General features: G+C 40.6%; 1 protein-coding gene across 1 annotated transcript in view; it reads right to left on the bottom strand.

The window, feature by feature from the left end:
- The window catches only part of LOC132393306 (immunoglobulin superfamily member 3-like), a 209735-nt gene that overhangs the window by 34101 nt on the left and 149129 nt on the right, over window positions 1-26505 (bottom strand). Inside the window, exons 3-5 of the mRNA XM_059968356.1 lie at window positions 15649-16056; window positions 8113-8502; window positions 5108-5509 (exon numbers count right to left, since the gene is read on the bottom strand). Of these exons, the coding sequence (XP_059824339.1) occupies window positions 5108-5509; window positions 8113-8502; window positions 15649-16056 (1200 nt within the window). The remainder of the gene's footprint in view (window positions 1-5107; window positions 5510-8112; window positions 8503-15648; window positions 16057-26505) is intronic.

The raw sequence follows: 26505 nt of genomic DNA, 5'->3' as shown, positions 1-26505 counted from the left end.
ATCAAGTGTTAAACAGACTTTTCCTTCTTCAGTGATATTACTTGGGGCCACCAGAAATTATATTTACCTGATTTCCTTATTCTCAGTACTATCCTTCCCACATATTCCCACCTGTTATATATATTTGATACTTCAGTAATATTGTACAGATATTGTTTGTCTTAAATAATTCATTACTGGTTATATGTAAAAGTACATGAATGGCATACGTCATTACACCACCACATCTGTTGTACATGCCTCACTAAGGTAAAGAAACTACGTACATAAGTTTATCCCCGGTCACCCGTGTTTTTCTTTCAAGTAGTTTTCTGTTTTGCAGTTGCAAAACTTAACAGTGCCAACAAAGAAGTTTTAAATGAAACCAAAATGACTACTTACCTGTTGAAGCATAGCGAGACATTTGAGTTAAAAAAATGAGCAGTGAGACATTCTAGTTTCCAAAAACACAGCACGTGCATCTTTGGGAAGGGACATAGATGGACAAGTTAAAAAAAGGTAGAAATGGACATAATTCATGGGTTCAGTAACAAAGAGTACAGGGTGCTAATGATCATAAATTTAAAAAAAACAGAAATGACTAGCTACATTGGAAAGAAAGACACGTTCGATTGCACAAATGATAACTGGATATTGTATACTGAGTGAATTGAGTTGTATTTTGAAGCAAATGAATTAGCCACTGAAAAGCAAGTCCCAATTTTGCCGAGTGCATTAGGTGGAAAGGCATACGGTTTGCTCAGAAGTTTGTCTGTTCCAGTCAAACCGGATGAACTGAGCTTTGCTGATTTCAAGAAAGTAATGCAGGAACATTTGGAACCCAAACCATCATTGATTGCAGAACACTTTAGGTTTCACAAGCAGAATCAAAAGAAGGGGGAGTCCATTTCAGCTTACATGGCTGTTAGTTCAGTGATGGCCGTAATGATGCATTGACAAATCGTTTAGTTTGTGGAACCTTGCAAGAAAGCATAAAAAATGGCTCCTAACCGAAGCACAACTCATTCAGAAGAGAGGCTGAAATTGCTATATCTATGGAAACAGCAAATAGAGATGCAATTGAATTGCAGTTAGAAATGAAAGTGAGTGAGAACAAAATTGCAACATCTAAACAGAAACCCAACCACAAAGCACACTGCAGATGCTGTGGTCAAATCAACATGTACAAACAAGCTGGATGAACTCAGCAGGTCGGGCAGCATCCGTTGACTGCTCATTTCAACGGATGCTGCCCGACCTGCTGAGTAAACAGAAACCTGCCTGGCCCAACAAATCGTATTACCTTTGTGGCAGGGGCTCACATACACCAGACCAATGCAGGTTTAAGGGCAAAACTTGCAGAAAACACAACAATGTAGGACCATACAAAGAACATGCCCAGCAGACAAAAGTAAATGGACTGCACAGGGAAGAAAAAGAGATTTAAAAAAAAGTCAAGTTGCGATTTCAAAAAGAGCTATTGACGAAATTGATGCTATTGATGAAAAATCTGATAATGACGTGTGTGACACAGGACCGGATAGCCTTGAGATTTACGATATGAATACTAACAATAGACAAGCAATACGGCTTACACCAGAAGTGAATGGCAAATTAATTAAAATAGAATTAGACACTGGCACAGATGTTTCGGTCATTCCATAAGATGAGTTTGAGTGGGATGCCTGAACTAAATCCTGCAGATATACAACTAAAAAATTATTTGGAGAAAAGAGTATGACATTCACAACAATGAAATATAACAACAAGCCACATTGGGCTTGAATATGGTAAAAACATGAGGGCCAGCACTGTAGGGTCATGACTGGCAGAGAGAACTTTAACTTGATTGGAGATCCATCCATCATTTGCATGCCACATTCCCCGCAACAGAGTCAACTGAAAGTGAATTAAGTACTGGATGATGCCACAGCTGTGTTCAAGGACGGCACTGGAAAACTCAAACATCAAGGGTAAAATAAGAGTATTTTAGAAGGTATCTTTGAAAATCTTCCTGGAGGAAAATGCTTGAATGAAGTGGACCTAGCTGAGATGGAGGAACAGTCCAAAGTGTTTCTCATCATGAATACTCACAGCGGGCTATATCACTATATTAGGCTTATTTTTGGAGTAACATCTGCACCTGCACTCTGGCAGAAAGCTAAGGACCAGGTGCTACAAGGTTGCCCAGGCACTCAGTGTTACCTGGATGACATCATTGTTACCAGTGAGGATGACAAGGAACACCTCCAATATTTCAAGACAGTGTTACAAGCATTAGAAAATTATGCACTCAGAGCCCAGGCCAGCAAGTCTTTAAACCAAGCGTCATACAATTGACACACTAGAATGTACAAGAATGCTGAGAAAAATGTAAGCAGTGGTGGTTGCACCAATGCTACAAGACATGATGGAGTTGCAATGGACAAAGTAGCGTGAGATGTCCTTTCAAGAAGGTACAGGAAATAGTGACGTCAGACATTATAATCCACATCGTCCAGTGAAGCTTGTCTGTGATGTCTCGCCCTGTGCAGTCATGCCACATGTTATGAGTGGTAGAAATGAACACCCCATTGCCTTTGTATCACGCTCCCTTAGTGCAGCAGAGGAAAATTTCACACAGACTGATAGAATGCCCTTGAGTCTGGAAAAAACATTTCAACCAGTATCTGTACGGGAGAGGGTTTACCCTCTTCACTGATCATCAACCACTGGTGTCCATTTTCAATCCACAGAAGGGAGTTCCACTAACAGCAGCAGCATGAGTGCAGAGATGGGCTCTGTTTCTTGGAGGGCACAATTACAAGATCAAATACAAGAGGACGACGAATCATGGAAATGCTGATGGATTGTCCTGTTTACCCTTGGGAAAGGAAATACCTGAAACTTTACAAAAGAGGGCACTCCTCTAGGTGTATTCTCCCTAATACAAATCAGTAACTGTCCCTATGGGAGAGGTGATCCAAATGGAAATTCGAAGTTACCCAAAATGACCTGAGTATTTCCCCCACTTTCAATAGTGCCCAGACGAACCTGCCCTTGGCAGAGATTTCCTTATGTAGGGATTGGGAGCTGTACCATACAAGCTAAGAGCTAAAGTGTTAGAGAAGTTACATGCCGGTCATCTAGGCATAGTTAAAATGAAAGCATTTGTTCAAAGCTTTGACTGGTGGCCTGGGTTAGATCAGCAGAATGAGCAGCTTGCCAAGCACTGTTTGGGATGCCAACATTTCCAGAAGATGCCAAGAACAGTGCCTCTTCATCTCTGAGAATGGCCTGCATTGCCCTGGCAGAGGACTTTGCCGGACCGTCATGAGCACAAATTTTTTTGTTGTAGTGGATCCAGGTACAAAGAGGCCAGAGGTTTTCACAATGGTCTCCTCGCACAGTGATGATGTGTTGAGAAGTCTCTTCTCAAGGGCTGGTGTTTCAGAACACTTATTAACCAGTGACAGTGGACCACAGTTTGTTGTGAAACAGTTTCAGTCATTCCTGAAAATGAATGGAATAAGACAAATTACATCTGCATCATACCACCCAGATACAAATGGCTTGGCTTGTTCAGAGTCTGAAGAACACACAGTGGGCAATGTCAGCAGAACACACTACACTGACACTGAATCACTGCTAATTTCCTCCTTGTGTATTACAATGCAGAACACTCCACAGCCCAAAATTCACCAGTCATACTGTTCCTGAGTTGTCCCTTGCGTCCATGTTTGGATTTCCTCAAAAACAATCTCAGGAGGACAAACAGCTGAGACTAACTGAAAGCTCCTCAAACAAGGAGGTTTGACGTTTCACTCCTGGACGAGCAGTCATGGCAATGGACTACAGAAGTGATCAAAAATGGGTATTGGGAAAGGTTATGGACAGAACCGGACCACTCTCCTACACAGCAGAGATTGCGTCTGATATCATCTGGAGACGGCACATCAATCAATCAGCTGAGGAGAGCAGAATCCACTGTTAGAGAAGAAAGATACCTAGAGCTGTCAGAACCACTTGCTGCACCACTAGGGAGCAGACCCCAGAACCTGAGGTTGTTTCACAGTCACAAGTCTCACCTGCCAAGCAGAGTGATCCCCATCCTTGTCAGGAAAGATATCCCACAAGAGTAAGAAATCCTTTAATCCTGAATGGGATAATTTAAAATTTACTGTACTGTGTATGGCTACACAGTAGTTGTACGAATACCGCCATTATATATTTAAGTTTAGATGCATTCTGTGCTGAGTTGTTTATAGCTAAGTGCTGTGCAATACTTTAGTAATATTTGAGTAATATTGTAAAATATGTTGTTTGATTAGACATTGATTGTTGTTACATAAAACATTACGGGTTACATCTAAAAGTACTTGAATAACTCACGTCATTATGCCACCACCTCTTATGTGCTCATCTCACCTGTTTAATAAACTGAAACTAAAGACATGTTATTCCCGGCTCTGTGTTTTTCGTTCAATTACATTTATGTTTTGGAGTTACAAAACACAACACCGCCCACTGCCTGGAACCTCAGGGAAAATTCACAGTTGGTCATGAAACAAGTGACAATGAGTTTGGCAAAATAATCACCAGGAGTTTCTTATACCAACTTCTGTGAATCACTGTCGGCCAATACTTCCTGCTAGGTTTTTATGTGACAAAAAGGTATGTATATTGGTGATAAACTATGTATTAATTCTTGAACACACACAAAATGCTGGTGGAACACAACAGGCCAGGCAGCATCTATAGGGAGAAGCACTGTTGACGTTCCGGGCCGAGACCATTCGTCATTAATTCTTGAAAAAGTTCACCATTGCGTGCTTGTCATCATCGTACTGTAGCCAGCGCTGTAAAACTTCATTTGTTTTGATTAAATTTTGGATTAATCAAAGTCACTTCCATCTTTTTTTAAGTTCTATCATATTATAGTTTCCTCTTCTAAAGGGAGCTTACCTGTTTAACTATCAGTTAACCTGTTCTCATCACTTAATGCCAAAATAGTCTGCTCCCAAGTCAACACATTGATCTAGAAAATCTAGGTATAATCAAAAACAGTTTAACTTCTGTACAATCAGACAGTAACTAGAGGAAAGGACAGAAAGCTTTCAGTTCTTGGGGTTTTGGTGAAGGCACTTACCAAGGGGAGTAACCACTGCTACAGTGCGAGAAGATTGTTTTCCAATTCGCTGCCAGTCTCCAACCATATTTGTGGTCCACTCAGCCACTGTACAAACGTATGCTCCATCATCTGATACTGCTGCATTGTGGAGTTGGAGCGTAAAGGAACCTGGCCGCTGTTTGACCAACCTGAGGCCTCCGCTAGCGCTACGCTTCTGATAGAATGTATTCGTAACTTGGGTCCCATCGTGGTCCAGGCTGATGATGTCCCTGGCCTGTCCCCGTTTACTTATTAACTGCCAGGTGACAGAGAGACGACTGTGGTTTCTGATTAGTGAATGGACGTTGCAGGAAAACTGAAGCATCTCACCCTCCAAAACCTTGGTGGTGTTACTGGTAACGGCAACATTCAAACTACTTTCTGTAGAAGATAAAATCCCATTAGTACAATTGGTAGTATTAAGGAATAATAACTAAGAATGTACAAGGATAAGAAATGGAACAGGAACAAGAGCAGGCCAGCAAGCACTATGAACCTTCTCTGACATTTATTACGATCATGGCTGACCTGTTACCTCAGCATCACTTTCTAGCCTTATCCCCAGGTCTCCTTAAAATTCAAAAATTTATCAATCCGCTTTGTGATGAGCACAATGGTTGATTCTCCATGGCCCTTCAGGATAATGAATTCCAACAGATTACCAACCACGGAGTGAAGAACAAATTCCTCATCTCACTGGCAATACACCAATTGTGAAACTATGGCCAACAGTCCTAGATTCTTCCCTGCATCAAGTCTGTCAAATCCTTCAAGAATTGTGTGTTTTAATGACAGCCCTCTCATTCTTCTAAACTTCAGAAAACACGGACTATTCAGTCTTTCCTCACAAACCCTACCTCCCTCCCCCATACTTGGAATTAGTCTATTGAATCTTTGTTGCATTCCCTCCATGCCACGCTCATCCTTTCTGAGGTAAGGAGGCAGAAACAGAACACTATATTCCTGGTCCAGTCTCACCAGAGGCCTCGTACAATTGCAGTTTGACTTCCCTACCCCAGTAATCAAATCCTCTTTTAATAAAGGGTTTGGAAGATGATAGCCATAGCATTCATTACTCAAAAGCAACCTTTTTCAAAACACTGCGATTTCAAACTGACTGAAGCGGCAAAAATAATGTGTATATTTTTAGAATTATAGCCAGCTTGATTACAATTCTACTGTTAATCAATATAATAGAAAAATTACTGAATCTGATTTGAGCAGAAGTTGCCCACTGTACATCTGGTGATGTTACCTCCTTAGAGCCTTGGTAATAATGACAGGATTTGTTTTCAGTAAACTGCTTTGAGAATGCTAACTCATTTTTTTAAAAAAAAATACCCATTTTGATTGTTGTATAATCTTACTGTAGATTAACCTTGCTTTAAATTTTTAGGCTGAGCTACAGAGTTTCCACTTTTCTTTGCTTGCAGACATGACATCATGGGTTGGCTACGTTATTTTCAATGCTCATTGAAAATGATAAAAATAATCCTAGTGTTTGTCTTCTGGTCATGCCATCCTGAATTACTTCCTATAAAAAGATTTAACTTCAGATTATAGGAAGTGCAGAGTTACCAACAGAAACTGACTTTTGCATTGACCATGAATAAAAAACATTGGAACAAATACATTAATGTTACAGATGAGCGAATAGCTTTTTGTGTTCCCACAGGGACATTTCACTTTCAATTCCCTCTTTTAAGCAGAAAGAGGACATGGGATAGAAACTTGCTGCGAGCAATGTTAATCTGGCATGTTCATTCCAAATTCTACTTTTAACAGAGAGATTAACTTGCAAAAAAATGTAAGTGTTGTAATTATCATACAAAGGGGAAAACAAGAGTAAATACAACCATAATCCAGCTGCCTCTACACTGTTCACAGTGTAATTTTAATTTTAACTGCACTGAAAAATTGGAAACTGAATTGCAAATGAGTAGCCCCTGAATTGAGGCAATTAAAACTGCAGTTGGAGGAAAACTGTGGAGGCTTCCATGCACTGTGCTCTGGCATTAGTCCAGACACTGATGTCATGCTGTCCTCTTCATCACGTCATACAACACTATGGAAAACAGTAGCTTGAAGCATTCTCATCCCAACAAGCAACCATTCATCATTCTATTCATTTCTTTACTGAGGATTCATATACTTCCAAGTTCGAAATCTGGTGTTAAGCCATGTTGTAGTGCTGCTTTAGTAAAAACCAAGTTATGATCAATTCTGGAGAAAAATAAACAAAGGGAAGTTTGTTCTCCGGTAGCATTGGCTAGTGATTACCAGTCAACCAGCGTGGTGAGGTTTTATTCGTGCTTGCATGAGTAATGCTTCTGACAATAGCATTTGTCAGCCAGATGCAAAGCTGCTGCAGACAGAGTCAACACTCAGTCATCAAAAACACGTCATTCAAAATCAAAAGGGCTTGCAGCAAACATACTTTGGAGTAGGTCTGCACTACGATAGCAAAACTAAAAATATAAACAGTCCCAAAAATACTTTTTATTTCTGTTACATCTTTATATCTTAGAAGAAGAAACTGGGTCCAAAGATGCCCTTTGCTATGTTATTAAAATATGGGTTGGGTCAAGAAATTGGTTTCTCGTGAAAGAGTATCAGAGATAAGAAAAGCTTATGTAACCATGAGTGAGATTTTTGTTTTTCTTGTACAGATAGAGTTTTGTCACTTAGCAACACTATCTTCACACTGCTGGGAGCAAACTTGACAATATGAGAACTGTAAATTAACTCTTTGCTTAGACTAGTTGAATTTATGTATGAGATAACAGTAACTGCAGAGAAAAATGGCTTCTGATCAACTGCGCTTCAACTGGAGGCAACGCTGTATCAAATCAGCTTCTTCATCTGGGCCGAAAAGGGATACAAAATAAACCTGGAGTCCTTCAGCAGTTATTCCTGGTGACCAAAATATTACATGTTGATAATACTACAAGTGAGAATTAGAATTTTTTTTGACAGTTACTTACTGACGGGCTGAACAATGATCAAACTTTTACTTGATCTGTTTGTGTCTCTGGCAATGAAGTCTCCTGTCACTGTTTTCTCTTGCTCAGTGGCCCGGCAAAGGTATTTGCCGCTATCTTCCTGCTGAATATGGTAGATTTTCAGCAGATATGTTGTATCGGTTTCCTTTGCAAACTTTATATATCCCATACGCTCTTTGAATGTGTAGTCAGCATGGATTGTTGGTACAGCATTGCGGCCAATGTTGGCAATTTGTGTACCATTATAAATCCACAGTACAGAGAAATATCGGTCCTGTATATTTTGGGCTTGAATGACACATCTTAATTCCATGCTGTCTCCAGCTGTGAAGACTTTCCTATCGTTCTCCAAATGAACACTGAAGCTCTTATCTGTAACAGAGCATAGATAATGTTACTGCTTGGGAATACTGTGCTAAGAAATCACAACTAAACATGAACCCCAAAACTGTTGCTTAAATCTTCAGTTTCCCTTCTGAGTTTCACAAATTTTCCATCTTCCTCTTAAAAACTCAACTCCTGCTGATATGGTGCATTTCCCACACCAGGTACTATTGGAGTATAAAAATATTTTGGAGTATAAAAGTTGTATTATTTGCTGTGTAACCAAAACTATGTAGTCAGCTTGCTATGCATGTAACCAAAATGAAATCCTAGGAATGTAGAAGACAATGGTGTGTGAAAGGTAGCTAAAGAGATGTAGATTAGAACTGGTCAGTTCTGAGTTTGCTATTTTGCTCAGTTCTGAGATTGCTATTTGCTATGCATGTACCCAATTTAGCAGGAGAATGAGGTATTAAGAATGTAAACTTGCTATTTGCTAGGGAATGAAATCTTAGGAATTTAAAAGACAATGGTGTGTTAATGAGAGGTAGCTAAGAGATGTAAATTAGAACATAATTAAGTCAATGGGACATTCATGGGGTACGTGTGAAACTGGACCAGGAGATTGCTATAAAAAATGCTGTGTCGGGATCGGTGAGCAATCAGCAACTAGCTCACTGACTGTCTCAGCTTTGATTTGCAAATTAAAGTTTAACCATTCTTGAGGAATCTTCTGCGTCTCTTGGTCATTTGTGAGGCACGAAAAACCACGACAAAATCCGCTCACCCTTAATAAGCTCAGAGAATGTCAGCATGTAGTTTCCCTAAAGGCCTACTGGTTCAATAAGTTAACTTTGTTTCTCTTGTCATAGATACAATCTGATCTGGTGTGTTTCCATTTTAAATCATCAGCATTTGGAATATTTGCTCTGATTTCCTTCTCAGCAGACACACTGATTCCATCTGTATCTGGAGACCATCCAAACATAGTAACCAGTGAAAGCACAGAAACAGCAAGCGCAAAGTGAATGTTCCCTTCATTGGATTCATACCATCGTACAACTCATGCCTTTTGGCCCTCCTTATCCACACTGATCATCAGGTACCCTACTATACTAATCCTGTCTACCAGCACTTGATACCAACACTAGACCTTGGCATCGAAAATGCTCACGCTAATGAATAAGATGAAGAGACCCTTGAAAGTGAGCCCATGGGTTGTGGGAACAGTTTAGTGCTAAGGTGAGTGAAGTTAGCCCCTCTGCTTCAAGAGCCTGGTTGTTGAGGGGTAACAACTATTCTTGAAACTGGGGTGTAGGTCCTAAAGCTCCCATACCTTCATTCTTGATGGCAGCACTGAGAAGAGAACATGGCGTCTCTACCTGTTCTGTGGTATATTGCCTGTGACCACATAGATTTCTTCTTGGTGTTTCCAGTTCCCACCCTCACCCCAAAGATGTGCATCTTTGGTGGGTTAATTGGCAACTATCAATTGCCCCTAGTACATAGGTGAGTAGTAGAATCTGGGTAGGGTTTATAAGAATGGAAAAACTTAAAATTAGAAAAATGAAGGATTGGTGCAAGTTGATAGTATGTGCAACTTGATGGGCTGAAGGGCCTGTTTCACTGCTAGATGACTCTCTACTTCTAAAAGATTCATTGATTTTGAAGAATTGTGAAGCTGACTGAAATGAGCAAATTACTGCAATGCCCCAGTTCTGTTGAAGTCAAAGTTAGACTCAAAGCAGCGACAACTATTGCAATATCTTTTTGATGCTTTGCATCATATGTGACTCATGAGTGGAGAAGCTTGTGGACGAAAGTCATGGAGGCAGCTCAGCGCTGTTCTTGAGCACAGTTATAATTGTTGCTCTTTTGAAGCAGGTAGGAGCCTCCGACTGAGGCAGCAAGAGATTGAAGGTGTCCCTGAACATCCCTGCCAAGGTTGTATTGAGAGCGTCCTGAGCAACTGCATCACTGCCTGGTTTGGAAATTGCACCATCTCAGATCGCAAGACCCTGCAGTGGATAGTGAGGTCAGCTGAGAAGATCATCGGGGTCTCTCTTCCCCCCATTACGGACATTGACACTACACACTGCATCCACAAAGGAAACAGCATTATGAAGGACCCCATGCACCCCTCATACAAACTCTTCTACTTCCTGCTTTCTGGGAAAAGGCTCCAAAGCATTCGGGCTCTTATGACCAGACTATGTAACAGTTTCTTCCCCCAAGCTATCAGAATCCTCAATACCCGAAGCCTGGACTGACACCTTTCCCTACTGTCCTGTTTATTATTTATTGTAATGCCTGAACTGTTTTTGTGCACTTTATGCAGTCCAGTGTAGGTCTGTAGTCTAGCTTAGCTTTCTCTGTGTTTTTTTATTACGTAGTTCAGTCTAGTTTTTTGTACTGTGTCATGTAAACCATGGTCCTGAAAAACGGTGTCTCATTTTTACTATGTACTGTACCAGCAGTTATGGTCGAAATGACAATAAAAGTGACTTGACTTGAAGTGGTTGGCACAGGTTTTCAAAGCCCAACCAGGTACACCATCAGGGCTTGACGCCTTGTGAGGATCTGCCCTCTTGAAAGATGTTCTGACATCGGCCTCCAAAACAGAAATCACAGCCTCACTGGATGCTGAAGGGATTCTCCCTTGTAAAGCATGCAGAAAGGCACTGAGCTCAACTGGGAGTGCAGGATCGCACCCAGCCATGCTAGGTTTTGCTTTGTAGGAAGGACTGGTCTGCAAACCAAACTAGAACTGACATGCATCTGATTTATTTCTAACCTCAATCAGAATTGTTTTCTTTGCTCTTAAACTAGCCTTCTGCAGGTGTACCTGACTTAGGGTATAGTTCTGGATCACTGGACTTGAACACCACAGGTCTATCTCTCAATAGGCAATGGATCTCCTGAATTGTCCATGGATTTTGGCTTAGATATGTCTGGTATGTTCCTGAAGACACACACTCATCCACCCAGGTCTTGACGAAGCCAGTGACAACTATGGCATATTCATTCAGATTCAAAGATGAATTTGTGAATTTTGTCCAGTCCACCAACTCAAAGTAGTCCTGTAGGCACTTCTCCACTGTCCTTCACCATACTTTCCCAGTCATCACCACTGGCATTCTGGTCTTTAGTCTCCTTCCTATATGCCGGGAGTAGGACTACAGCCAAGTAATTGGGACGGCACAGTAAGCATTCTTAATGGTGGTATGATAGTGGTCAAGTGTGTGATTCCTCTGGTATGTTGGTGGTATTTGTTCATAGACTTCTTCAAGCTGGCCTGGTTGAAAACCCCACCATGATAGGCAGCAGTGTATGTAGTTTTGTGTCTGCTCTGCTCCTCTAGTGCCTGCCTGAAATGGAGTGTACACCATTACCAGGATGATGGAGGAAAAGCCCCCTTGGCAGATAAAAGGATGACATTTGACTGCTAAATGTTCCGGGCAGGTGAGCATGATGCCCCACGATGAGTTAATCATAAAGCATACTCCAGTTCCTGTGCCTTTAAAATTCTGGAGCTGTCCTGTCATTGCAGAGAATGGTGAAGCCATCAGGCTACAGCACCGTGCCTGAAATTGCCGGAGTGAGGCACGTTTCTGTAAAGCATAGTACGCAGTAATCTTTCTTTGAGGTCCTCAGCTTTGTTTTCTAGAGACCAGCAGGATAGACAGGAGTGGAAGTCAAAGACCTTAGTGCTTCAATTGTACACGTGGAGTCCTCTCTGCTGTTTTCATAAAGGGGAACTGCACTCATTACCCGAGTTTGCCATTTGAGGTTTGTCAATTTTGAGTATTGATATATTTTTTTAAACATCTTAAAACAATGCTATTTAATGAAGTTCCCATGGCAGTGACTGTAGATGTCAGCTGTAGTAGTCCTAAGCGGGAATATTTGACGATTCCCATCGGAGCTGCACACAGAGTCGTCATTTAATAGTGAAATCTTACCAGAAATTATTTATTCATTGATTCTACAGTATTGTGATTCTTTGCATTTTAGTGTGCAGGCCTGCAAAAAATGAATCTCAGGGTAGCACATGGTGACGTATATGTACTTTGATAGCAAATTTACTTGAACTTTGAACAGGGAGAACATGCAAATTCCACACAGACAGCACCCGAGGTGAGGATTGAACTGGAAACTCTGGAGCTATCCGGCACCACCCTCAACTGGCTGTGCTACAGTACTGCATATCCTCAGTAATCAACCTCAATGGCATTTCCCCATCCTGTGAAACCATAAACATCTGTCATTTCCTGAGCATCCATAGCTCTCTAGAGCTTTTAAAGATTTATCCCTGCTGCGTAAAGGAATTTCTCATCTCAATCTTAAGTGACCTTTCCAGTCTACTCTCCCTGTTAGTTGTAAGCTGCATGGGTATGCAGCTCGCAGTAACTGCGATGTTCCTGCACACATAACTTTTGTTGCCACACATCTGGAATTTTTACTAATGTCTCATTAAAATGCCGCACAGTTTTCAGGCCATGTACAAATTTCCTGCTCAGAACAGTGGTTGGTCTGCACAGCTGTATAAAATAATTGGTCTTGGCTCCGATTCCAGGTGTCTTCTCAGTCAAACAAAGCATTTTTCCAACATCCAGTCTAGAAAGATTATTCGAGTTTCAATGAGATTACTTAGCCTTTTCAATTCTAGGGAACACCAGTCTGGTGTCTGCATATGGTACCTCTTATGGCAAACTCAGCAAGACAGGAACCACATCTAATAAATTTTGCTGCATTCCATCCCTGTCAAATACATATCTTTTTTTAAGGTAAAGAGACCAAAACTGTGCACAGAATCAGAATCAGGTTTATTATTGTGAAATTTGTTAACTTAGCAGCAGCAGTTCAATAATATAGAAGAAAAAAATTACCTGTATTGAATAGATTAAAAATTGATCAAAACCGAATTAATCTATATTAAAAAAGTGAGGTAGTATTCATGGGTTCAATGTCCATTTAGGAATCGGATGGCAAAAGGGAAGAAGCTGTTCCTGAATCGCTGAGTGTGTGCCTTCAGGCTTCTGTACCTCCTACCTGATGGTAACAGTGAGAAAAGGGTATGCCCTGGGTGCTGGGGGTCCTTAACAATGGACGCTGCCTTTCTGAGACACTGCTCCCTAAAGATGTCCTGGGTACTTTGTACGCTAGTACCCAAGATGGAGCTGACTAAATTTATGACCCTCTGCAGCTTCTTTCAGTCCTGTGCAGTAGATTCCCCCCTCCCCATTCCAAACAGTGATAAAGCCTGTCAGAATGCTCACCATGGTACATGTATATAAGTTTTTGAGTGTTTTTGTTGACATACCAAATCTCTTCAAACTCCTAATGAAGTATAATCGCTGTCTTGCCTTCTTTATAACTATATCAATATGTTAGGACCAGGTTAGGTCCTCAGAGATCTTGACACCCAGGAACTTGAAACTCCTCACTCCTCCACTTCTGATCCCCCTATGAGGATTGGTATGTGTTCTTTGTCTTGCCCTTCCTGAAGTCCACAATCAACTCTTTCATCTTACTGACGTTGAGTGCAAGGTTGTTGCTGTGACACCACTCCACTAGTTGGCATATCTTGCTCCTGTACGTCCTCTCGTCTCCATCTGAGTTTCTACCAACAATGGTTGTATCATCAGCAAATTTATAGGTGGCACTTGAGCTATGCCCAGCCACACTCTCTATATGGGTATAGAGAGAGTAGAGCAGTGGGCTAAGAACACACACCTGAGGTGCACCAGTGTTGATTGTCAGTGAGGAAGAGATGTTATCCCCAATCTGCACAGAGTGTGGTCTTTTGCTTAGGAAGTCGAGTATCCAAGTGCAGAGGGAAGTAGAGAGGCCCAGGTTCTGCAACGTCTTAATGAGGATTGTGGGAATGATGGTGTTAAATGCTGAGCTATAGTCAATGAACAAGATCCTAGGTGTTTGTATTGTCCAGGAGGTCTAAAGCTGTGTGAAGGGCTATTGAGTGCGTCTGCCATTGACCTGTTGTTGAAATAGGCAAACTGCAGTGGATCCAGGTCCTTCCTGAGGCAGACATTCAGCCTAGTCATGACCAACCTCTTAAAGCATTTCATCGCTGTAGATGAGAGTGCTACTGGGTGATAGTTATTAAAGCAGCTCATATTATTCTTAACTAATGCACTGCGTAGTCTCATCAAGGCCCTTTATAAATGCAGCAGGACATTTTTACTCCTGTCATCATTTCCTCTCCAATCAAAGGCCAACATTCCACTTGCCTTTTTAATTGTTTGTGGGACCTAAACCCTGGCTTTCAGTGACTTATGGACAAAGATTCTTGAGTCTCTGTGAACAATATCATTTCAGAATCTCTCACCATCTATTTAAAAAACTTTTTTTGTATTGCGGCTCAAAGTAGATAGCTTTGCATTTTTTCATGTTCTTCACAGTTCAAAGTAAATTTATTATCAAAGTACATTTATGTCACCATGTACAACCCTGAGATTCATTTTCTTTCAGGCAAACACCATAAATCCAAGAAACACAATAGAATCAATGAAAGACTGCACCCAACAGGATGGACAAATAATTAATGTGCAAAAGACAACAAACTGCAAATACAAAGAGGAAAAAAATAATAGCAAGAAATATTTGTCATGTTTTTGCTCAGATTGTTTGTCCATAGCTTCTTGAAACTGCTTTAGATCTCCTCCTTACTGATAATTTATCCTAGTGTTGTATCATCAGCAAACTTGGAAATATAACAATTGGTCCCCCTGCCAAATCACTGATATAGATTAGAAAAAGCTGGGGTCCCAAGCTGTGACCATTGTAGTAGCTGATAATTAACAGCCTGCCAAAGAAAGATCTGAATGTTTCCAATTTTTGCTTTGTGTTTGATAATTTATTCTCAGTGTACAAGTCCCAACATGTGTTCTAACTTGGATAAACAACCTCCCAAATGTGACTTTATTGAAAGTGGTTGGAAAATGTAAATGCAACACTTTGTTGTGAACTCCATTTAGCAAGAAAAGGTTGATTGACATGGTCTCACTTTCAAGAATAATCAGGCTTCAGTGTCCTGAACCCTGACCACCATTCCCAGAGTGTCACTTTTATATAATAGTGAGCCAGCAGGCTCTCCCTTTGCTTATTCACACTATGGCAATATTGATTTTGATTTATACTTTGAAGACAAATTACTGTAAAACAATGCCTTACCCGTAGCTTTTACATTCACAGTTGTTCTGTCAGTACGTTTGGAGGCTATGGTATACCAGGACTTATCTGGATCTTGGATCCACTCCCTTGCCTCACAGTAGAAATCCCCTTGATCAGATGCTTGCAGTTTGTAGATGGTGAGTTTGAAGGAAGTGGCTCCCAACTTGTCCAGCCGTACATCACCTGACGCGTGTCTTTGCTTGTACGACTCTCCAGCGCGTAGAATGAAATCTCGTGTTAGAGATATGACCTTGAGACTCTGATCTCCCTTTTGCAGGTACCATGTGATGGCCATATGCGTGTGGTACGGTGTTTGTTCAGACACTTCACAGACCAGTTCCAGCGAGTCTCCTTCTACCTTATTCAGAGTCTTGGGCACAGATATGGCAGTGAGCGTATCTGGAATAACTGGAAAAGAATAATACAGAAATCATCAATGGGGCATAGATTTCCTCTGGATGTTGCCTTTTCCCCAACATCACAAAGATGGACAAGTTAGTTGGCCAATTGGCCATTGCAGAATCTGGGAGGGATTGATGGGAATAGAACATAGAACATTACTGCATTGTATGTACAGCCTTTTGGTTCAATGTCAGTCCGATCTTTTAGCCTCTGAGATCAATCTAACCCCAAACCTCCCACATAGCTCTCCACTTTTCTGACATTCATCTGCCTAACTAACAGTATTTTAAATTACCCTATTTACCTGCCTCCTCCGATACCCCTGACTGTGCATTTTCCATGTACCCACCACGGAAAAAAATAGCTCTGATATCACCCTTATACTTTCCCTCAATCATCTTAACATGATGGTTCTTCGTATGAGCCATTTTTCCGCTGGGAAAATGTTCCTCTGGCTGTCCACTCAATTTATGTGTCTAATCATCTCAGAATGTGCGGAGAAAAGAAATAAGAGGGTTATTAACGTAGCTAGGTGGGCTTACTGGGCTGAAGGGCAGGTTACCATGGCTGACTCAAAATCATTTCAGTGATAGGTTAAAATGTATTAGCATCATGGGTTATGACATTCGCTGTGGACTGAAACCGAGCAGCTCCTAAGTATGGTCAGTTCTCAGCACTAGTTACAGGACATATTGATCCATTCTTAAAGCAAAAAGGACTGTAATGACAGTCAAGAAAAAAGCATACTGAAAAAGAAGGATGAGATGGGATTTTGCATTATTCCTGAGCCAACACCCAGAGCTATTTTCAGCAGTGTCTTAGCTGCCTTCATTTAAAGCACTGTAAACATTTCAGTGTGAATGTTGACCTATGAATGCTTTGGTTTATCAGCAAGTACAGTACATTAACACCTTTTTTAAAATGAAGAGAATTTCAGCTAAGTATATTCAACATTTATTTACCCATGCATCCTGTTTTAATTGTGACACACACACACACACTTAAACAAACAAAAACAAGCACCGCTATATTTCAACAGCAATCTTTCGGAAGATTTTGCTATTCAACTTTTTGGATTTTCATTACAGACTTAAGATTTTAGTTTTCAGCTATTCTGTTTTAACAAGAATCTAAATTCATTGCTATAAACTATACCAATGATTAACATGAGCCATGATGAACAAGTAGTTACATATTCTTTAGTTTGCACAGCTGAGGATATTTGGCTCTGATCCACACAGGATGTCAGGGCTTCCGGCTGGCATCACCACATGAGTGCCTTGCCCAAAATCAGGGAGCTAATGCATTTAAAAAGAAAATTCCAAATTAGAAAAAGGATGTGAGAATTGCTAAAAAGATAGACCCGTGCTGGGAGAAGAGCGGCAGAAAGGGAAGCTGTGGAAAATGATGAAGGTAGGCATAGACCAAATCCAAAGCAGACCTTTGAAACCTGGTTAAAGCAGTTAGCATCCCAGACAGTTGAAAATGGAGAGGAGAGGGTTTCAGACTACTGCTGAATAAAGCACCAATGGTGTGGATCTTTGCTTTGAGAATCATTTGTTGAGAATGCAGCACCCCTTGATAGATGGAAGGAAGCAAAAGTAGCAACTAGAAGCATCACCACGATACTGATGATTTCATCAGGACAATAGTGCACAAAGTAGTTCAATAGATTTAGTAGGGCAGTAAGTAAATGTAACCAATCTCCAGTGGACCACCTTGACAACTTCCTGAAGGCCTCAGAGGAAGTTTATTGCATTCCATGCTTTGTTGAGGTTTAGAATCATTGGGATTTCATAGAACATATTTTCCCTCACACACTGGGCGATCGCCTGTCACAGTCTGCTCTATTTAACATTCCCTCACATCTTGCAATGCATGCTAACCCTTTGAAGCTCATCTCCAATGTCCAAATATCTAACTATATCCTTCACTTTGCTGCCTACTGATACTGATAGTCAAATTAGACAAAACTTCAAAAAGAACTGCCGTTATTTCACACTTATGAATTATTCTTGCAGGAGAAATTGTGTGCACATGTCAAAAAGCAATCGGTCACAGGTGGGCATCGTGTGGAGATCAGGCCTCAACCCAGTTATACAAAGAAGCTTTGCCTTTCCTGGGAGTATTTCACCTCACAGTTAAAACCTGTACCCTGTGAGCAAAAAATCAAGTTTCTACATACATTATTATATCGGAGGCACTACTTATAGAAAGAGAGGAGATTGTGTATAGAACTTGTGACTGAAATATAACAAAGATAGCAAAACATAACAGCAACAATCTGGTAAGGCAACATTTAACTTGTTTCTTCAGAATCAAAGCTAATAGAATTAAAGTATGGAGATCATCTATCGGCTCTTCCAAATCTGGCAACAGCTTTTAACTCTACCAGCCAAAAGAAAATGATTTAAGATTATTCGCAGACCACGGGATTTCACCAAAGTGATATTATTGTGTAAATATCAAGAAAATACCACCACTAAGATCAGCTGTAAAGGATTCTGCAAAGAAAAGATAAAAGCCTCTGAGATGGTTATGCATCTGGAGACACTCAATACTTGACTAGCATGGAATTGAATCCAAGGGTTATAAAACTGTTCCTTCTGAAAATGAAGCATATGATTAGATGCATCTAACTGAAATAACAGTAGTTAATTTTATAAAATGTGCCCACCCATTTCAGATATACTTCAATGTTTATTGCCTTCATTTATCTGAGTTTTCTCCCTAAGACTCAACAAAGCACAACTGAGTGAATGCACAAAGAGGCAAATTAACTAGCAACATCATCCAAAATCCAGCTCTTCAAAACATTACACAAAATCTGGCATCACAGCGTGTCGCATTTCTGACCATGAACCAAGATGCTACTGCAGAGGCTTGTAGCAGCTTAACAGGCAGGGGTTCTTCGGTCATTGCCCAGGCACCTGACGAAAGGATCACTGAACAGTCCACATGCGTCTGTCAGCAAAACCCTGGCTAAAGATGGGCTCACCAGAATTAGTCACACAGTAATCTGTGTCATTCACTATGGATGGAAGAATATTAAAAAGGGAGAGAGTACAAAAAATTGCTATGCAGAGGATCAGGACATCCTCGCACATGAATCACAGAAAGTCTGCATATAGGTGTGGCAAGTAATCTGGATGGGAAATGGAACATCAGCTTTTAAAGCTTAAGTGGGTGCAGTATAAAAGTTCTGCTACAACTAGGCAGCATTTTGGCAAGATCAATGCCTGGAATTGTTTGAACAGTTTTGGTCGTCTTATTTGAAGAGGCATAAACTTGCCCGGGGGTAATTAAACATGAAGAAAATTTGAAAAGATCGAGCCCAATGAGTTTCAGCACAACTGCCTCAAATTTTCTTGTTATATTAGCTGATAATTCAATATACAGGTAGAACAAATTTAATTGGAAATTGTAACTAAATGTACTGAAATATGAAATAAGTAAACTACACGGGTAAAACTTTGGAACTTTTTAAACTATTCTGCTTTGAATTTGTAATTCTTACGACAACCTTTTTATTCTCTGAAATAAGAGGTCCAATTCACTCCAAAAATGCATTACTTTGATCAAAATGTACCTTTAGAAACAAATTCTCCCATTCATTTTTTTTTATTCTGCAGGTAGTAGAAGCTTTTGTGGACTGTAATTGCAAATATGTGGATCAAATTTCCATGAAAATAATTTAATCCTGCCTCAAATCAAAAGTGGGAGAATTAACTAGTAAAGTAGCACAACAAAATAAGAATTGGAAGAAGTTTAAAAGACCAAATATAAATAATGCCAAGTATACATTGCATATTCAACTTATAAAATATTCAATATTTTAAAATCAGTAATGAGATGCAGATTAGACCAAACACCCAGAATATTATTTGGTCTTTGACACTGGCAAGAGTTTTAAAAATAAGTTGAAGAAAACCTTAAAAATATTAGTCAAAATTACTAACTTTTAAAACAAGGGAAGTATTACTGACTTGTTGATTGGCAGTAATCTAAATGAAAACATGGATTAATTATAGCTTTTGTATTGTATAGTTATGTATGGTTGAAATACCTCATATAAGCGACATGGGGGGGGGGGGGGTGATGGTCAATCTGACACTTTCTGAAATAAACTGTGCACCCAGACTTTAGACAAGGGCAAGGGCAAGAAGGGAAGTGGGTATATCATACCCTACAGGCTCCCCTTGAAGTCACAAACCATCCTCAACTGGAAAGAGGTAGCTTTTTAGGGCAGTTTATCATTGAGCCTACTAGGGCAGGGGTCGGCAACCCGCGGCTCCGGAGCCGCATGCGCCTCTTTCATCTCTGTGCTGTGGCTCCCTGTGGTTTGTTAGTTTTTGAAATGTAATTCGAAATTTGAAGATTATGGTGATCTTGTACAATCTAAATAAAACGTAGTGGCGACCCCATTTCCTGGCACATCTGAACCGGCTCACAATTAGCCACCGTTCCGGCTAAGGGAGATAGCCTACGGGGGTTTGTGAGTACGTGTCTTTTGGAGCATCCGCGCCCACGGGGGGGGGGGGGGCGGGTTGAGGGAGGCTTTAAAGCAAGGCTGTTTAGTTCGAATAAAGTTATCTTTGACTGCAGTGTCGTTATTTTAGCGCTGCGTGTAGCACACCGCTACAACATGTTTTTTATCGCTATTAATATACGTCACCACTGCCAATGCCTGACACCCGCCAGGGCGCGATTTCTTTTAATCTTTCGATCCAAGGTAGGCTAACTATGGAGTAACCTTCAACCCAACGTCTTTTTTTCGGAGTTCAAAATGTTTTTGTTGCATGCAGAAATGTAATTTCGTTTTCTCTGCAGGAGTTCATCAATTTCATAAATGCAACACATTATAGTTTGTTTATACATAGCATAAAGGCAAAAAAACCTGTTGTATGCAGTGTTATTTCATTTTAAATGTCAAACAGGTTTTGTGGCTCCCAGTGTTTTCTTTTCTGTGGGAAATGGGTCCATATGGCTCTTTCAGTGGTAAAGGTTGCCGACCCCTGTACTAGGGGATTAACTATACTGGATTGGGTGTTATTTAATGAACCGGAGGCGATTAGGGATCTTAAGGTAAAAGAATCCCTAGGAACCAGTGATCGCAGTATGATTGTGTTCAACTTGAAATTTGATAGGGAGAAAGTAAAGTCTGACGTAGCAGTATTTCAGTGGAGTAAGGAAATTACAGTGGTATGAGAGAGGAGTTGGCCAAAGTAAATTGGAAGGAGCTGTTGGCAAGGATGTCAGCAGAGCAGCATTGGTGTGTGTTTCTGGGAAAAATGAGGAAGGTGCAGGACATGTGCATTCCAAAAATGAAGAAATACTCAAATGGTAAAATAGTACAACCGTGGCTGACAAGGGAAATCAAAGCTATTGTAAAAGTAAAAGAAAGGGCATACAACAAAGCAAAAATTAGTGGTAAGATAGAGAATTAGGAAGTTTTTAAAAACCTACAGAGAGTAACAAAAAAATCATTAGAAAGGAAAGGAAGAAATATGAAAGCAAGCTAGTAAATAATATCAAAGTGGATTGTAAAGTTTTTTCAAATATGTTAAAAATAAAAGAGAAATGAGAGTGGATATAGGACTGCTAGAAAATGAGGCAGGAGAAATAAGGGGGACGAAGAGATGGCTGATGAACAAATGAGTATTTGGAGTCAGTCTTCACCATGGAAGACCCTGATGTTGCAGTGTGTGAAGGAAGAGAAGTGGGTGCAGTTACTGTTACAAGAGAGAAGGTGCTCAAAAAGCAGAAAGACCTAAAGGTACATAAGTTACCCAGACCAGATGAACTGCAACCTTGGGTTCTGAAAGATTTAGCATTGAGAGATTGTGGTGACATTAGAAATGATCTTTCAATAATGATTTGACTCTGGCATGGTGTCAGGACTGGAAAATTGCAAACATTACTCCAATCTTTCCGAAAGTAAGAAACCAGCAAAAAGGAAATCATAGACCAGTTAGCTTGAGCCCAGTGGTTGGGAAGATGCTAAAATTAATTATTAAGGATGAGATGACGGTGTACTTGGTGACACAGTACAAGATAGTACAAACTCAACGTGGTTTCCTTCAGGAAAAATTCTGCCTGACGAACCTGTTGAAATTCTTTGAGGAGATTACAAGTAGGATAGATAAAGGGGATGCAGTGGATATTGTATATTTGGGCTTTCATAAGGCCTTTGACAAGGTGCCACACATGAGGCTGCTTACCAAGTTACGTGCCCATGATGTTACAGGAAAGTTACTAACATGGTTAGAGCATTGGCTGATTGATAGGAGGCTACGAATGGGAATAAAAGGATCCTTTTCTGGTTGGCTGCCAATGACTAGTGGTGTTCTGCAGAGGTTTTGTGACCAGTTCTTTTTGATTTAGATGATGGAATAGATAGCTTTGTTTCCCAGTTTGCAGATGATACGACGATTGGTGGAGGGGCAGGTAGTGTTGAGGAAACAGGTAGACTGCAGAAGGACAATGCCAATTTGGTAGTAGAAATAAACCTGCAGACTATTTTCTAAATGGGGAGACTATCCAGGAATCTGAGGCAAAGAGTAACTTGGGAGTCCTGGTGCAGAACACCCTTGGAGGTCAACTTGCAGGTTGAGTCAGTGGTGAGGAAGGCAAATGCAATGTCAGCATTCATTTCAAGAGGTCCAGAATACAAGAGCAGGGAAGTGATGCTGAGGCTTTATAAGGCACTGATGAGGCCTCACCTTGAGTATTGTGAACAGTTTTGGGCCCCTCATCTTAGAAAAGATGTGCTGGCATTGGAGAGGGTCCGGAGGAGGTTCACAAGGATGATTCCAGGAATGAAAGGGTTATCATATGAGGAACGTTTGATGGCTCTGGACCTGTACTCGCTGGAATTCAGAAGGATGGGGTGGGGGGGGGGGGGGGAATCTCACTGAAACATTTCAAATGCTGAAAGGCCTAGACAGAGTGAATGTGTAAAGGATGTTTTCCATGGTGGGAGAGTCTTGGACAAGAGGGCACAGCTTCAGGATAGAGGGGCGCCATTTCAAAACAGAGATGTGGAGAAATTTCTTCAGCCAAAGGGTGATGAATTTGTGGAATCTGTTGTCACATGCAGCTGTGGCAGCCAGGTCATTTGGTGTGTTTAAGGCAGAGATTGATAGGTTCTTGATTGGCCATGGCATCAAAGGTTACGGGGAGGAAGGCTGGGAACTGGGGTTGAAGAGGAGATAAAAAAAAAGGATTAGCCATGATTGAATGGCGGAGGAGACTCAATGGGCCAGATGGCCTAATTCCGCTCCTATGGCTTACGTACGGTCTTCTGGAAATCCCTCTCCATTCTTTCATTCTATCCAGATCATCAGATCCTACAATATCTTTAACTGGGGAACTGAGGAGTTTAAGGATGATGGACAGACAGCAAGTACTGGCTATACCAGCAAAATCCAAATCCTGTGTACGACTAACAAAGCCGTTTAGACATGCAGCACTCCAAGGGATGGTAACCCTTGAATTCTGCAAGTCACTGAATTACTACAATGAACTAAAGGAACCACTTATTTTAAAGTTATATTGCTTGATAGCTGGCAGATCATGTTTGCTTTCAAAACTGTGGTGATTGGTAGGTATTGAGCATTGCTGTAAATGGAGAATCCTCCTGTGTCACACTCAGTAGAGTATTAATTCTAACCATCTTCATAATAGCAATGACTCCCAAGGTAAAATTTCAACCCATTCATTTCCAAAACAACACAAAGCATAAAGCACCTCGTTTAGGGATTGTTTTCAAAGTATGTGAAACATTTGTGGCATTATTTCTCTACAGTCGAGTTTCTTCTGTTTATTGTGTTGCAATCAGTCAGTTGTAAAAGTAAGGTTCTTAATTTTTTTTTAGTTTTGTCTCCCTATTCTTAAGCAGAAACAATATTTACCACAGTAAACAAAGAAAATCCAGACACCATGATAAAAAAAACCTGGAAAGGCAATTCAGGGGGGAGAAATGAAAAGCAATTTAATATTCTGAAAAAAATGTACAGCCAGTACTGTTTTGTTCTGATAATCTTCTTAAGTATATTTCCATCCTTTGTTCTTATTCATAAATATCCCATTGTTCATAGTTACTTTTTTATATAACAGATGTCCTAGAAGTATGTTGTTAGTTAGGAGACAAAATTGATGAAAAGTCAGAATAAACAGAAATGATAAATTAATGGCTAAAACAGAAGCCAAGAGAAAGAGAAGTGGGAGTGATTTTTTTAAAGCACTGAAACACAAGAAATGTTAAAGACTTGTGTAACATCTTTTGTACTTGATCAAAAAAACCACAGAAAATAATTGCAATGTACCATCAGAATTCTGACTGATAGATCAATTTTTAATTTCTGAAGCATTATTGCCTTGAGAGGAATAAAATATCAATTCAGATTGACAATGTTCTACTAAGTCAGAAAATCATCCCAGTCCTATTTGCAGTTCTCTTTATTCATCTAGTCTTTCAAATGCAGAACGTGGGTACAATTTTTTTGATCAAATGTTAATGGAAACATCCTCAGTACACCAGTAAAACAAGAAACCAATCTGCTGGAAGCACTCCGCAAGTCAAACAGCATTTGCTGAAGGAAAGGAATCGCTGATGATTTATGCCAGAATGCTGCTGGAAGAGCCCTTCTCAGTTCCGATACAGGGTTTCAGCCCAAAACATCAATAGTTCCTTTCTTGCTATGGGCACCATCTAACCCACTGAGTTCTTCCAGTAGATTGATTTGTTGTTCCAGATTCTGCATACGCAGTCTCTGGTGACTTCTCTGACTTCAGGTCTAAATTTAACATTGTGTCTATAATTAATTATTATCTGGCCTGTGATCAGCCTGCAGTCAACTTGACAATTAGATCTTAAGAATCTGGCAATAACAAGTTAACACTGAAATTTAGATTCAGATTGAAAAAAAGTAGTGCTTTTATGCTGCTTGCCTCATGTATACCACTATTTTCTCACCCTTAGCAAATCGCTGACATCTTCTATTCCTTCCTCAGCCTATAATCATTTCACTCTTCCCCACACATCTCAATTGATCAATGTGAGAATTAGCATTGAGTAAGGTCTCAAACTAAATGAGATAAATGACCATTGCTATGGGGATCAATGTTGGCCAGGAGCAGCTCTAGTCTGCAAGGGGTACCAAGGAACTTCTTTTGCTTTTATACACACAGATAACCAAAACGTCGGCTTAAGCTCTCACCTCAATGACAACAAATAGGATTTGAAACCAATTGGCCAGTGACTGGATACTGCCAGCTGCTTGTATTTAATTTTGCCCAGAGTAAGTGGGAAGTAAAATCTGGGAAGCGGCTGTTTAGAGTTTTCCCCAGATGAATTTGGCCAGAGGCTCCAACCCTTTTTCTATGCCATGGACCCCTACCATTAACCAAGGGGTCTGTAGACCCCTGCATTAGACATTTATGAAGTGAGAACTGGATAAAGTGCAGGGTGGCTCAGAAGGATAGTGTGCAACATCGCAACCCGGCTTCCCTTCCGCCACTGTGTCCAAGGAGATTTGATGCTCTCCACATGACCACACAGGTTTATTCCAGACACTCTGGTATCCTTCCACAGGCCAAAGACTTACAAGTTAGTAGGTTAATTGGTCACATGGGTGTCATGACTCGTTGAGCCAGAAGCACCTGTTCCTGTGCTGTATCTCCAAATAAAAAATAATAATTTCATATTTTTTTACTCAAGGACAAGTCTACCAAGGCAAACAAAAGAATAAATTATAAAGAAAATAAGTTTACACGAGAATAGGAACTGCAGATCAAAGTGCTGCACAAGAGTCTATATTCCATATAGTGTGCATGATCTAGATATTACTTCATTAACACAAGAGATTCTGCAGGTGTTGAACATCTTGAGCAACACAATAAAGTGCATTTATAGATGGGAATAAACAGCTGTCATTTCAGGTTCAGACCCTTTGTCAGGACTGGAAAGGGGGTCAAAGCTAGAAGATGGGGGGAGGGAAAGCAGCACAAGCTGGCAGGTGATAAGTGAAACCAGATGAGATACTTCATTAGGAGTTTGAAGATATTTGGCATGTCAACAAATACACGCAAAAACTTCTGTAGTTGTACAGTGGAGAGCATTCTGACAGGCTGCATCACTGGTATGGGGGGGGGGGGCTACTGCACAGGACTGAAAGAGGCTGCAGAGGGTTGCAAATCTAGTCAGCTCCATCTTGCGTACTAACCTACAAAGTACCTAGGATATCTTCCAGGAGCGGTGTCTCAGAAAGGCAGTGTCCATTATTATGGACCTCCAGCACCCAGGGCATGTCCTTTTCTCACTGTTACCATCAGGTAGGAGGTACAGAAGCCTGATGGCACACACTCAGCGATTCAGGAACAGCTTCTTCCCCTCTGCCACCCAATTCCTAAATGGAAATTGAATCTTTGGACACTACTTCACTTTTAAAAAAA

The sequence above is a fragment of the Hypanus sabinus genome, chromosome 4 (assembly GCF_030144855.1).
Source record: "Hypanus sabinus isolate sHypSab1 chromosome 4, sHypSab1.hap1, whole genome shotgun sequence".
NCBI classification, from domain to species: Eukaryota; Metazoa; Chordata; class Chondrichthyes; order Myliobatiformes; family Dasyatidae; genus Hypanus; species Hypanus sabinus.
Note: the sequence above shows the minus strand (reverse complement) of the source record. Positions and strands in the feature narration are given on the sequence as shown.